At 38.5% G+C, this 14,095-nt stretch overlaps 1 protein-coding gene across 2 annotated transcripts; it reads left to right on the top strand.

The window, feature by feature from the left end:
* The first annotated feature begins 6,812 nt into the window (after positions 1 to 6,812).
* LOC131318526 (probable E3 ubiquitin-protein ligase BAH1-like) lies at positions 6,813 to 12,873 on the top strand. 2 transcript variants are annotated; one of them, XM_058348361.1, is made up of 6 exons: positions 6,813 to 7,163; positions 9,074 to 9,318; positions 9,837 to 10,013; positions 10,196 to 10,333; positions 12,351 to 12,409; positions 12,495 to 12,864. In XM_058348361.1, the coding sequence occupies exons 1-6, from the start codon at positions 6,944 to 6,946 to the stop codon at positions 12,598 to 12,600; spliced, it is 945 nt and encodes a 314-aa protein (XP_058204344.1). In that variant the 5' UTR covers positions 6,813 to 6,943; the 3' UTR covers positions 12,601 to 12,864. The 2 variants fall into 2 exon arrangements, with proteins under 2 accessions (XP_058204344.1, XP_058204343.1); XM_058348360.1 differs by having other exon boundaries at positions 6,816 to 7,163; positions 9,837 to 10,079; positions 12,495 to 12,873.
* The last annotated feature ends 1,222 nt before the right edge of the window (positions 12,874 to 14,095 follow it).

A 14,095-nucleotide genomic window follows, 5' to 3' on the forward strand; every position in this document is an offset into this window, starting at 1 on the left:
TCGGTTCGTGACTCGTTCAAACCTCTCGGTGGTCGTGAACATCGGATGAGGAATGCTTGTGAGCGCTTGGGTTTAATCTTGGGGCTAGTACACTCCGGTGGAACCTTCACGAGGGGAGGAATATTAGCCTTAAGACAGTGACTACACGACTCTCAATCTCACAGGCAACATCTTTCCTACTTTCACTATTTTCGTACTCTCATGTTTTTTCTTATTTGTGTCTTTGCGATCATGTAGTCCAATGATTCTTGTTATAAAATGATATTTGTGAACCAAAGTTCTAACAAAAGGTTCTAAAGTGGACTCGCCACTCCAATGGAGGATCCTGCTACTAAGTCTCAGCCTTAAAATAGAGAACACCTAGAGATGAATCCAATTTTGGATGTGATGTATTGTGTGAGAATGATCTGTTTCGTAAAACGGAAAATAAGTACTTAAAAGAACTCGTTCCGTTAAGGTTCTTATTTTTTAAGTATAAAATAAGTTCAAATTAAGGGCAAACCCAACGAGGCTCCCGTCATTGCGGAGTCTGGGGAAGAGTTGATGTACGCAACCTTATCCCTGCAAGTAGAGAGGCTGTTTTCGTTACTCGAACCCGGGACCTCCAAGTCACAATGGAACAACTTTACCATTGTGTCAAACCCGCTCTTCAAATAAGTACTCCCTCCATCTCTTTCCTAAGTGTCCTGCTTCGTAACTCCAACTTAATAAGAAAATATCATTATTACATTTTTCACATTGACTTTTACCTTCACTTTCCCTACTTACTCTCTATGAATATATCATCATTACAATTTTACTCTCTAACTTTTCAAAATAGAATCTACTTTTTAGGGGCAAAATAGAAAATGTACCAACGTTTACGCACTAACTTTACAAAATGAACACTTATTAAGAGACAGTCCAAAATAAATTACTGAACTCTAAAAAAGAAATGGAAAAATACTAATTTTTCTAAACAGAATGGGGCTTCGTCCAACAATAAAGTGCCTCTTACGCAAATATTTTTGTTCAGAGTGTTCACAAAACATAATCACAGTAGCCAATGTGTGGCTATAGATGCATATATACTAAATAATTACTAATACTGCCTATGATGATGACACTATCTAGGAAAGCATCATGGAAACTTTTTCTTGATTTTTATGTCATCATTTTGGATTTGGAAGGAATTGAGAATCGTATCTTTCTTCTCTTTTACTTTTTGCATTTTTAAATATGGAGGGTGAGTGGGTAGAGCATTTCCTAAAAGAGATACCTTCAAATGATGCAATCATCAAGCACCTTAGTTTAGTAAGTGACCAAAAAACACACAATAAAACAAAAAACACACTGGTTGTGTTTGATTGAGAATTTAGTTTAGTTTAGTTTTAGTAATAGGTGGAGAGAGAAATAGAGTAATGATTGGAGAGAGATAAAGAGAGATGAGAAAATAATAATTGGAGAAATAGGGTAATGATTGGAGAAAAAAATAGGATAGTAATTGAAAAGTAAACTAAAACTAAAACTAAGTTGTTAACCGAACAAAGCTGGTTCATATTTTAGTAGTATTTTTTTTTTTTTTGAAATAGTTTTTCAAATTATTTCCAGCCATCCAAAGAAGTACATATTTGAGTTGCGAGTGGTGGAAATTAAGAAATTGAGAAATCAGTCAACAAATACTTAATTATTGATCTGATTAAAGTATAATTACTACTAAAAAAAATGGACAAATGAGATTCTTTACTGAAACATAATTATAGGTAGTTTTGTCATTTTGAGTACTAGAATTATAGAGAGCTGGAATCCCTTTGGAAAATGAGTAGTGCTATTGGTATCGACCCATTGGTATCGACCCCGTCGGTACCGAAATCGTAGGGACGGTCGCGCCGGGCTGTCTCCAGCCACCGGACGGCCGATCCGAGCCGTCCAAAAATTCTAAAAAAAATAAACGAGGGGGCTACCGCGGGAATCAACGGCATCAGAGGTGTGTACAGTGCTTGATCCGAGCACCCATTTTTCGTGTATATATGCATATATACATATGAAAACATATATACACGAAAAAAGGGTGCTCGGATCAAGCACCCTACACACCTCGGATGCCGTTGATTTTCGTGTTGGCCCCCTCGTTTGTTTTTTTAGAATTTTTGGATGGCTCGGATCAGCCGTCCGGTGGCCGGAGACGGCCTAGCGCGGCTGTCCCTACGATTTCGGTATCGACCCCGTTGGTATCAATATCATTTTCGTTGGAAAATTTCTCTCTTGATTAATGTACTACTATCAATTTGGACTTGGTTGCATAAGTAGCACAACTGGTTCTTTTATTTCACCGCGTTCTTGAACAATGTTCAACTGTTCTCTTTCTGGAGACTCATATGTGAGACATCACATATGACGTGCAATCCATAGGTCGGTGATTACGTTAGAAATTCTCGGAGCAGTTAATCAAGTATGCCAACGATGTCATTCATTTTTTTTATGCCATAATGCGAATATTCCAAATTTTATGTTGATAATTGAAGATAGCATTGCAATGGCAGATTTTGCATGTGGCTGATGTATATATATATATGGACAATGGTGAGATCGTATTTGGGAAAGGCTATGTAGGTTTCTTTTTGCACCAGAGAAGGCCCTGATGAGTGATTATTTCCAAGACTGCGATTTCAAGTGCTTAAAGATTGATATTCTATGGGCTTTTTTTTTTTTTATTTAAATTTTTATTTGTAAATGGAATTGGTCCCAATCGAATCCAAGTTCAAATAAGAACAACTAGGAATAACACCATAATAATAATGTAAATTATCGCCTTCAACACTTGTGCCGTTCGTCAATGCATCTGCTCACTTGTTTCCATCCCTATAGATAAGTCGAATTTGTGGCATGCTCAAAGGAGCTGAGTAGGAGGCTCAAAGGAGCTGAGTAGGAGGTACCTGCAAAAGGGTTAGATTAGAGAGGGCATCCATTTCAACTTCTAGCTTCCGAATACAAGTCTGAGTCAAGATTATCCCCCTCCTTTAGAGCTAGCATTTCTGCCATGAGTGCTGAATTAGCACCGACTTTTTGGTAAAAACCCGCGCGACCCTTTCTTTGCAGTCATTCCGTATTAAGACTCCAATGGATGCTTGACCCGCGGTAGAGTTGAAGGCACCATCTACATTGAGATTCATGAAGTTTGGTTGGGGAGGCTGTTGGGATTATGCCCAGTAATCCCAACCGCAATAAAAGCTCAACAAACAAAAAACAAATCACATAGCGAGAGAACACACACAACCAAAATACGTGGTTTTCCAAACTCGGGTACGTCCATGGGAGAGATAGAAATCTTCCACTATATGAAAAATAGACAATTACAATATTGAGATTTGTCCCACATCGGTTAAATATCTCCTCCAAAACTAGTATATGAGCTTGGGCAGCCTCTCCACTCTTAGCCAATTGGTTTGGAGTTGGACGCTTTAACATGGTATCAGAGCTAGAGTTTCGGAGGCTTTTTCCCTTTGTTTGTGCCATAATTGCACTTTATTTCATTGTGATTCGTGTGTTCCGAATCTTTTGTTGACCTTTCCACGTGCGAGTCAGGGGTCGCACGTGTGGGGGAGATGAGCTTGGGCAGCCTCTCCACTCTTAGCCAATTGGTTTGGAGTTGGATGCTTTAACAATGTGAGATGTAAAACCCTCCCGGGCTCCTAACACACGGCTCTATACAATGTTTTACACTCAACCCCACAACTCTATTTTTCCCTCACATCTTTTCTCTCTCTCACACAAAACCTCACGGTGGGGGAGACCTCCCAAAGGGGTTCCGGACTGACTCTCCTCATTGCTTAGTCTCTCTTTCTTTCTCCCCACTCTCTCTCTCTCTTCACACATGGCACAAACCCTTCTTAAATATATGTAGCACAAAGCCTCTCGATTTGCCCAGAATATTCTGGAGCCCAGCACCAAATATCCCACACATGCTCCATATTAATTGTTCGTGTTGGCTTTTTCTTGAAACATGTGTTGACCAATAGTCCAAAGCCATTCCAGTTTCCACCAAAGGTCCAAAACCATCGAATTTCTTTTCTTTTTCTTTTTCCTTATTTTTCACATAGCAAAAAACCCAACAGAGGCTCCCAGCCAATTTGAGTTGTTCTCTTGCTCCGTTGAGGGGTGGAGCTCATGAAAAAGTTCCACTGTACTGATTTCGCAATGATCAAACGTATGACAGAAAGATCTGGGTCATCGTTAGCTTGAAAAGTTGGTCCAAACTCCAAACAAAGCTTTTGTTACCTTGAAAAGTGGGTCCAAACAAAGCTTTCGTTACGGGCCATATGTGGTAGCAGGCTATGGGAAAAACGATCCCCCAAGGAACCCCAAAGGAGCGGACAAAGGAGGAAGAGAGATTTATGTTTTAACCACTCAAGGAAGACAAAGAATCCAACCACCACAATAGTAAGAGATTTGGTTGCCCGACATTCACCACACTAAATCACAACTGGGAAGTGAAGGCAGTATATTAAAACAGAGAAATAAAAATAATGGAGGAGGAAACCCGCCAAATCATTGTTGCTCGTCATTCTGATGTCACTGAAATGTGAGAGAGCTACCATGGTGGGTCACGGATTTGGCAATGCGGATGGACTGGGCTGCCGTTATGGTCTCAGATCAAAAGAAATAAGTGTTATGAGAAAACACAAATGAGGAAGGGAAACGAAAAGGCTGAAGAGATAATTAGATATGTCCAAATACTATAATGAAAATCCTAGAAATCAAATTCCACAAATGTAAACATCAACTCATGTACAATCAAATCAAATACATTAAAAAAAAAAAAAGCAACATTAATGACTAAAAGAGGACGAAATATATAACCGAGAACATCGAGAGACGCTCCCAAAATTCTTGGCTTGGGCTGGGCTGAACCTTGATTGAATTTTCAAAACGCAAAATGAGAGAGGTCTTCTTTGATATTGGAGAGAGAGGCGTGTACATCTTGTAGCTATTCTTGGAAAAGAATTAGGCATGGACTGCAGTGGACCGTAGAGGTGCGGTTGGAATGTTCACAACCGTCAGATGGTGTTTTTAACGGTCGAGGTTTAAAAAAAACTTTTCCGGATAATCTTTTCTCCGGAAAAGTTTTACACAGTTTGAACTGTTTGATACAAAGATGAACGGCTATGATTGAACTGCACGGACTCTCTGCAGTCTAACTGGAGAGAATCCGCCTCCCTTGGAAAACTGATACAATGGAAACCAACTTCCTTGTTTTTTTTTTGATCCGAACCAACTTCCTTGTTCGTTTGGGTAAAATCTTGAAATCCCAAAAGAACTCTGTCCGTTGGATTGATTAATAGACCGAATCTCCTCCTTGTATAGTAGTTTGACGTTTGACTTGACCAGCGTAATTGTATGGAAAGTTGAAATAAGTTCAAATTTTGAAAGGAGAGAAAATAAAAAAACACCGTTGAATACATCATAATTCCATATGAGAGTATGAATCTTCACCCTTGAAAATCAACATTCAATCTAATCCATTCAGAGTGTCATGTAGGACTCCCCACTACCAAACTTTATACGAGAGAAACTGGCCCCAAAGATTAAATTAAAGACTCACTCACAATTCAATCACGGCCCTCCCTCGGAGGACAGTTGTCAGTGAGACATTTTGCAAAACCATTGTGTAGTGTAATATAGATGTATGTATGTGTGTGTTCATTCGGGGCACCAAATGGAATTGGAACGATGCAGAGTTGTCACTTAACCATTCTAATGGAGCCAATATTGAACTTCGTCTTCGTGAGCCCTGCAACATAAAATCGAGGACTGATCAAGTATGATCTAGGCCTGGTGTTTTTTTCCCTTTGCTTTGGATCACCAAATTTAGGTTGGATTTGAATGACTGGATAAAGACGCAAAGTGTTCTCTAATATCGTTAAGTAGTACTATCTTTTTGTGATGCTTGTTAAGAATGGTTTCGACAAGAACAAATGGTAAGAGTCACAAGGGCGTAAATTTTAGACAGAAGATACTGTATTGGACAAAGTTATATCCGAGTTCTATTCCGCTACCCAGCATTCTAGTGTGTGCGGGTCCATGACTTACCTGAGCGTAAGTATATGTTTGGGTGTGTATTTGAGTGTGATACTGAATCACTTTGTTCACTTGCAAGTTGTGAATTTTTTTATTTATTTTTAACTCTACAGAATTCTTAATAATTTTTTTTATCTATTTATCTCCACCTATTACCATTCATTATCTCAAAAACAATTTCTCAAAACTCCAAACCAAACAAATTAGGGTTCCGTTTGTTTCGATGTAAAATGTTTACAATGGAAAATATTTTCTATGTAAAATAGTTTTTTAGAAAACAAATTTCAAACTTTTATTTTTAGGTGTTTCATTGATATTTGAAAATATTTTCAGAAATCAACAAAAAATAGTGTAGAGAGATCTAGAGGGGGCTTAAACGGTGGAGAGATCTAAAAATATTGGAATTGAACATGGGTCAGGACTGACGATCGAGAAAACTGAGCAGTGAAAATTGCCGTAGAAGGCAGTAGATTCATTTTCGGAAAATAACTTGCTGAATATTTAAGGATAAGTCATTTTTATCCAATTAATAAAAAATATTTTATATGTAAAATATTCTTCTCATTTTTTTCACAATCAAACACTAAAAAATAGATAAAACATTTTATTGGAAAACAAACAAACGAAGCCATATGTGATTTGTTTTTTCCTGTGTAGCTGAAGCACCCCGCTACACGTGCATGGCATGCAACCATACACACATTAGACCCGATCAAAGCGCCGGTTTGGCAGCCCCTTCCTTTTCAAAAAAAAACCAATACCCATTCCCATTCACACATCTCCTCTCATTCTTCGCATTCGATGACTTTTCTTCCCCCCTAAACCCTGGAGTACATTTCTTGAAAGTCTGCTAGGGTTGAGGAGCTGGTAATTAAGCCAATCGAAGATGAAATTCGGGGAGGCTTTTATGGAGTATGTTAATGGGAATCAGGAGAGGTTTACTGATAAGTGCTCTCACGTTGAGTACAAGAGGCTCAAGAAGGTCCTCAAAAGCTGTAGGGCTTGCAGGGGACTAAGGGATTCTTGCCCTAGAGCAGCTGGACAGGATGAACTTGGAAACCAAACACGGCTAGACTCTGAATTCTGTCAATGTGAAGCTTGTCCATGTATGTATCGCTTGTATTGCCTCTTCTTTGTTCTTTTTGGAAATGATTTCACACCCCTATTTTGATAAAGACACTCCATTTTTTTGTATTTTAGTGAAGCTGTTGTGGGTATTTTTTAAATTAAAGGAAACGAAAATGAGTGCACTTCTAAAAAAAGGGGAGTGGGGAAATCACTACTCTTTTTTATTATGTCAAATGATGTCATTGCATGTGATTGCGGGGTTTTGTGATGTAGTCGTAGTTTTGGGCTATTTTTCCCCCTTTTTCTGTTGCTAAGTTAAAAAAGGAGGGGAAGGGCGACCAATGTAGCTTCCCCATGGGCGTGACCAACGAGGTTCCCACCCATTATGGAATGTTCAGATGTGGCTATTTGTCCTGATTAGTGTCGTCGCCACATTGCGCCCTTGCAAATTAACCCCTGGAGGGGACAACCCATAGCTCCATTAAGGTGCGAGTGGGACCAAAGTCCCTCTTAACACTAGTTCAAGGACCCTACTACCCGCAAGCACGGTTCGAACCCAAGACCGTGTGGGAGGGAGGGACGTTCACCCATGCTCCTTTGGCTTTGGCCATCTTAGCGGGCTCTCTTGGCAAAATGAGCTTAAATATTAACATCAAGGAGGGATGCAAGTTACATGAACTAAGTACTAAATAGTGTGGGAATTACCAATACCGTATAGCTCAAGGCATTGCATTTTCCATGTTTTGTGGGTTAACTATCAAATGAAATCCCATAACAACGGCGTAAGATTCAAACATTGGAAATGCGAACTCACTATTTGCACTAAGGTCTAATCTTGCTAATCAAACAGCTCATAAGGATATGAAGTGGAATATGGAGTAGATACAGGAGAGCAGACTATGTCACTATGCTTTGGGGTGAGTTTGATTTTCTCTCATCCTTTTAAAAAGGGTGAGATGGGCCCTTTGGATCTTGTTTAGCAAATCCTCCTGTTCAAAGGTCTTTTTCAGTGGTGACAAGTCAGTAGAAGTTTTCAGGAGGAGAAAAACTATACTCTGTAAAATGTGGAATTTTGCAGGCCACTGGGTTCAAGTGACACCACAGCTGCACATGTAGCATCGCCCCTGGTCATGTCATTCACAACTTCGGCAAATTCTGAAATGCTTCTTTGATTAGATCCATAAAAACAAATGCCAATTGTATATAGGAATGACTTTCAAATGTGGTATTGCACATGAAAAGCCAACTAAGTATTCTCTGTTTCACTATTTTTGATTTTTTGATGAAGTGCCAATGGGAAAAAGTGAACCCCTGAGCCTTTTAAAAAGGTTGGAAAGAAACAAAGACAATGCCTCACTGTAAGGAGAAAAGTGGAGAGTGCCTTGTATCGAAGGCACATGACTGTGTTTTCCACGTCTTCTTTGGAATCGACAGGACCTTTTATTTTACATGTTGCTCTTGACTTTGGGGAACCATGCACTTACAAATTGCCTTCCTTGTCACAAGGCTCAACCTTGTTGAAAATGTACCCTTGAAATTATAATGCTGCCATAATCCTATTTGCACGCCCATTACATGTATATAAATTGGAAGTGTTTTGACTTAAAGGAATGTATAGATTCATCAATGGACTTGGAAGTAGCTTTTACGTATACTTGTGTATTCAACTCTTTTCAAAACCATCACAGAATCAGCTCAATTTTTACTATAGATGCGCAACACTTTTTTGCAGGAAGTAGGTCCTTAGGCAGAAAAAGTTGCTTCGATACCATATATTATTTCAAGTTACAATAAAGCACTGACATTCAAGTAGAAGACCGCCAAACTTGGAATAATCAGCACCCATGCTGTTCTGTCAACTTATGGGATGGCGGTGGCCAACTCTTAGTTTTATGTTTTTTTTCCTTTATTTTAGTCTAGCTCGTGATCATGCTTCTTTTTATTGTAGTGTGTGATCAGATGTTCTTTTCCGAGTTGATGAAGGAAGCTTCAGAGATAGCTGGATTCTTTAGTTCAAGAGTTAGACACCTTCTCCAGCTTCATATTGCCACCGGGATGCAAAGATACATGATCTGCTTACGTCAATGTTTCAAGGATGATCACCAAGCAATGGCACAAGAGGGGCAGATGTTGATTGAATATGTTACCATGAATGCTATTGCTTTGCGCAAAATCCTTAAGAAATATGATAAGGTAAGTATGAATGCCTCCATTCTGTTAATTTCTTTTCACGTTTGGGTTGTTAAGTTCTTTCCAGAAAAAAAAAAAGGATGCCGCCATTAGTAACCACGAATATGTGTCTGGAAGGAGTAGATTTCGTACATTACAGACTTAGCTTTGGTTAGCTTTGGCATTATTGACTGGATGTGTACAGACTACAGAGTAAAACGGCTTATTTTTGTCTTCTCTGAGCTTTTTTCCATCGAGTCAAATGTTTATACTTTTCTGGTTGGTATTGATGGAGGAATCTAAAAGTACAAAATTTAGACCAAATGTTTTTTTTTCTTTTCTAATACAAAGGTTATTGATATTTACTTACTAAAAACAGTTCACTAAGAACAAGAATAAGCATATATCGAAAAAGGTACGTTAAGACAGTTAAAAATGCACTGAAACAGTTATGGTTGCATTTCTGTTAGTTTTTGTCAGTATTTGTGATTTTCCAACAATGTTCCATTTTACACTTCCTGTTCTTTTATCTGTATGTGTAGGTGCACAGATCTGTTAAAGGAAGAAATTTTAAATCTAAGATGCGGGCCAAACATATAGAGATACTGCAATCTCCTTGGTTAATAGAACTCGGAGCTTTCTACAAGAACTGTGATGAGCCAGATGGTCCCAACTTGTTTTCCAGTTCATTCTCTTGTGATCTGAATGCTGCAGAGCCTGTATTAACCTTGATGCTTCCAGATTCTGTGACGTTAGAATATAACCTGAATTGTGCTATTTGCTTGGTAACGTAACATTTCTAAGTGCAATTTTGAAGGCAAAAATTATGGAATCGCTCCTGACCATGTGTTTTAATTGGTTCTACAATGTTAATCACTTGCTTTTGTTTTGGATGCATCAGGACCTTGTTTTCAATCCGTATGCTTTGAGCTGCGGCCATATTTTTTGTAAATTATGCGCTTGCTCAGCTGCTAAGGTTATGGTTTTCCAAGGTCTTAAGGCTGCAAATCCAGAGTCCAAGTGTCCAGTTTGCAGAGAGGTTAGTATGTATTGGTATTACGCCTTTTTAAGTGTATGTTTAGTATAACCAATCTTGTTACTACTTCGTAAACTTTGGTTAGCATGAGTTGTTTGGTTAGCATGAGTTGTAAAGTCAATTTCTTTCCTTAGTTACCCTTTACTATGTTTTCCACTGAAAATTAATGAATGTTCTTATTAAAGTAGGATTGTAATGAACAAGTTCGTTCGAGCAGGAGAATATGAAGTAAAGTATTTGGAAGCGAAGTTAGATGGATTTGGGTACGGCTGTTGGGTGCAGATGCGTATGTAGACCATAGACCCAATTAGTAATGGCAAAATCACAGAGTATGCTGTTCACCTGGTGGCAAATACTGCACGTTCTCTGTCATGGTAGCAATTTCTCTTCTCAACAATAGTAGTTGAACACTTATCATCTAAGGTAGCAACTTGTCAACTAAACTCTTCAAACTTATTCCGCTCACGATTTGGGATGTCGCCACAAAGCCGCTACCTCTACCTCCTCTTCTTCCCCTATCTCTATGAGCCATTCTCAACGATCAAACACAGTCCGCAAACCCCACACCAATCAGCTCAGTAGCCAGTGCTCTACTAAAATGCAAAATCCAGTTCAATAGAGGCAAGAGACTCTCCACAACTTACCAATGCCCAAACGTGATGCCGAAGTCAAACCATTATCGAAACATGTCTCTGATTAGATTGAATAAGAGCCAAAACTCATAGAACTGGAGTCCCTTAGGGTGCGTTTGGTTGGATGGAATGGAATGTGAATAGAAATGGAATTAAGAATGGAATAGAATTGGAGGAATTGAGAATGGAATAATCATTCTCATTCTCATGTTTGGTTATGCTTAGGAACAGTCATTCTCATCTCCAATGGAATAGTGTGGCAATAGCAATTTTTGGAGTGACAATAGTAATTTTTGGAGTGGCAATAGCATTTTTTGGAGTGGCAATAGTGAATGTTGGAGTGACACTAATAATTTTGGTGTGACAAAAAAATGGAATAACAATTCCTTAGCTTTTTGGATGGAATGACAATTCCTTTACTAAGGTGAATGGCGAACGAAACATTGGAATAAGTAAGTCATTGGAATTACTATTCCATTCCAATCTTGATTCCATCCAACCAAACATACCCTTAGAGTCATATGGAGGGTTTCAAAGTCTAAGGTTTGGAGTTTAGGGCTTCGAACCATGCCATATAGGACTTAAATCAGCAGTAGAAGGATCAGTACTCACCATTCAAGATCAAGGTTCTCTGGCCCTCGATTCAATAATGTTGAACCTTCTTCCATTGCAAGTCTTGTAATTTCAATGAGTTCCTTGGGGCAATTTTTTAGTATCTGTGGAGTCAAATTCGTAAAAATCATCAACATCTGTATGAATATTTGAATTTTTTGCAAGTGAGTGGGGACTTAACCCCACTTGCCACAATGTGGCTCCGCCCCTATTTGTTGTACCCATTATTCCTGAAATTCGTAAAATTATTATTCGTCCATGTTTGTCTTTTTCTTTAATGCAGGTCTTGAAATGTGTGTTTTCCAAGAATTATGGCGTGCATATTCCACTTTATTACCAATGTCCGATACAAGTTTGTTTATTTTGAAGAGTCCATGTAACATAGTTTTGGAGTTTTACTGGCCCTTTTTTCTTTACTTGTGATTGCATTGAAAACTTACTGATTTGCTGGCAGTAACAATAGAACAAGGGTAGTGAGTTGGGAGTATAGGGATGTTATTTGGATATGGGCAATAACGTCTCCCTTTGCGGTTGGCCAACCGGTGCTCGGTGCTCCTGTGTGTGATCGCGAGCGCATGAGAGAGAAAGGAGGAGGGGATATACAATTAGCAACTTTTTCGTGGTCATAGTGGGATAATAATTTGAAGTAGTTCTTTTTTCCGCAGATAAAGTATTTCATTAGAATATTTTATGTTTCAGTTTTTGGCTATATGGAGTACTGTTACTTTGTGATACTTGACATAGCCCGGGCTTACTCTTTTCTCTCTTTTATGCAGGAAGGAGTATATGGTGACGCAGTGCAAATGATAGAACTTGATCTGTTATTGAAGAAAAGGTGAAATGAAATATATTAAACGCCTCGTTTGTTTCATTTCCTTGTGAAAATTCACCACTGGTAATTGATTCTTGAAAATTTCAAGGTGCAAGGATTATTGGAAGGAGAGGCTGGTCGATGAACGCGCTGAGATGGTGAAGCAATCCAAGTTCTACTGGGAAATACAAGCCAAGTATATGTTTGGATATTGATATATAAGCAGAGTTCCTATTTGATCGCTACTGAGCGGTCTCATCAGAATTTGCAAACTGCGAATCGTTTCACAAACCACTACCCAATAATTTACTCAAACTTCTATCATGCGTGAGTATATTAGGAAGAGAGGGGACGTGGTGAGAAGAAAGAGCATGGCAATGAGTCACAAGTGTTTGCTTGCGATGTCCATTCGAAAAAAGGTTGGTTGAGTTTGATTTCACATATTGAAGCACATAAAAACATTTGGATGTGTGACTTAGATTCCTTTTCTTTTCTTTTCTTTTTTTCCGGTCGAACGGAAATTCGTGTGACTTAGATTCAGTACATGGTAAACATGATTTTGATTGTGACATGGTGTGGTATAACGAGGTAGAGAAGTTGAGTTACTTTGGTAGTGCTGCGAGGTTAATTAGGTTGGTCCGTGAGGGGCCGGGGGCCTAGCACCGTTTCCATGCAATCACAGAGGGTCGCTCGCCCTTGCACAGAAAAGAATGTTGTTTTGACTGGGTAACAAAAATGAATTGAGCAGAAGATTTTTGTTTGTACAATTCCAATCGGAGGCGCACACAGTCTCAAAACCATATACTACTAGTTAACGATTTTCAATCAAATTGAGTTGTCGTAAAGATGACTTCCGCGACAAAACAATCTTTACTTCCGCGACAAAACAATACATTTGGAACGCTTTGGATCCCATCACGGGACTGCATGGATTCCAATTAAAAGGGAACACAAGCCATCCCAGGTCCGTCATTTTGTGTTACCCAAGTATCTGATAGTTTATCCAATCACCGCGTACCTCTTGGCATTGAATAATTTTTCCAAAATATCCTGTCAACATAATTTTTTTTCCCCCTGCTCAAATGAAGCCTTTAGTTGTTTTTTTTTTTTTTTTTACTTCCTTTCCAAACGTAGTGCAAGAGCTAGTGGTTCTAAGGGATGAAAGTCTTATCCGATGGATAGCCAAACTATCAATAATCAATTTTTTTGGTTAAATTGATTTCCATTTCCAAGAAAAAAAGGAATCAAAGTAATACTCCAGATTCTCGTTTGTTCTATTTCTTGACATTAGCAATGTTTAATGTTTTTTTACCCTTTTTCGGAAGTCGAGATGACTATTCATAGCTATTATCTTGATACCAAAGAAGAGTTCGACCCAATGCATATCTGCATTGTTTTTCATTCGATTTTAATCGTGATTTCAATTTTGATTTTAATCTGAAAAAAAAAAAAAAACGGGTTCGGTCCTTGTACAATTTTATACAAAAATTGCATCAAAATCGGCACCAAATCACAGCATAATAATATAAATGATAATATGACATATGACTATATATATATATATATATATATATATATAAAATATTCAAATAAACACCCTCACGTATGTGCACATGCAGTGATGCACACATACAAAATTGGATTTGGAAAAAAATCGAATCGAGCCGATACCCATCGGATACTCATAAGATCACGATTACGGTCTAAATC

Source organism: Rhododendron vialii, chromosome 3a, assembly GCF_030253575.1.
Source record: "Rhododendron vialii isolate Sample 1 chromosome 3a, ASM3025357v1".
NCBI classification, from domain to species: Eukaryota; Viridiplantae; Streptophyta; class Magnoliopsida; order Ericales; family Ericaceae; genus Rhododendron; species Rhododendron vialii.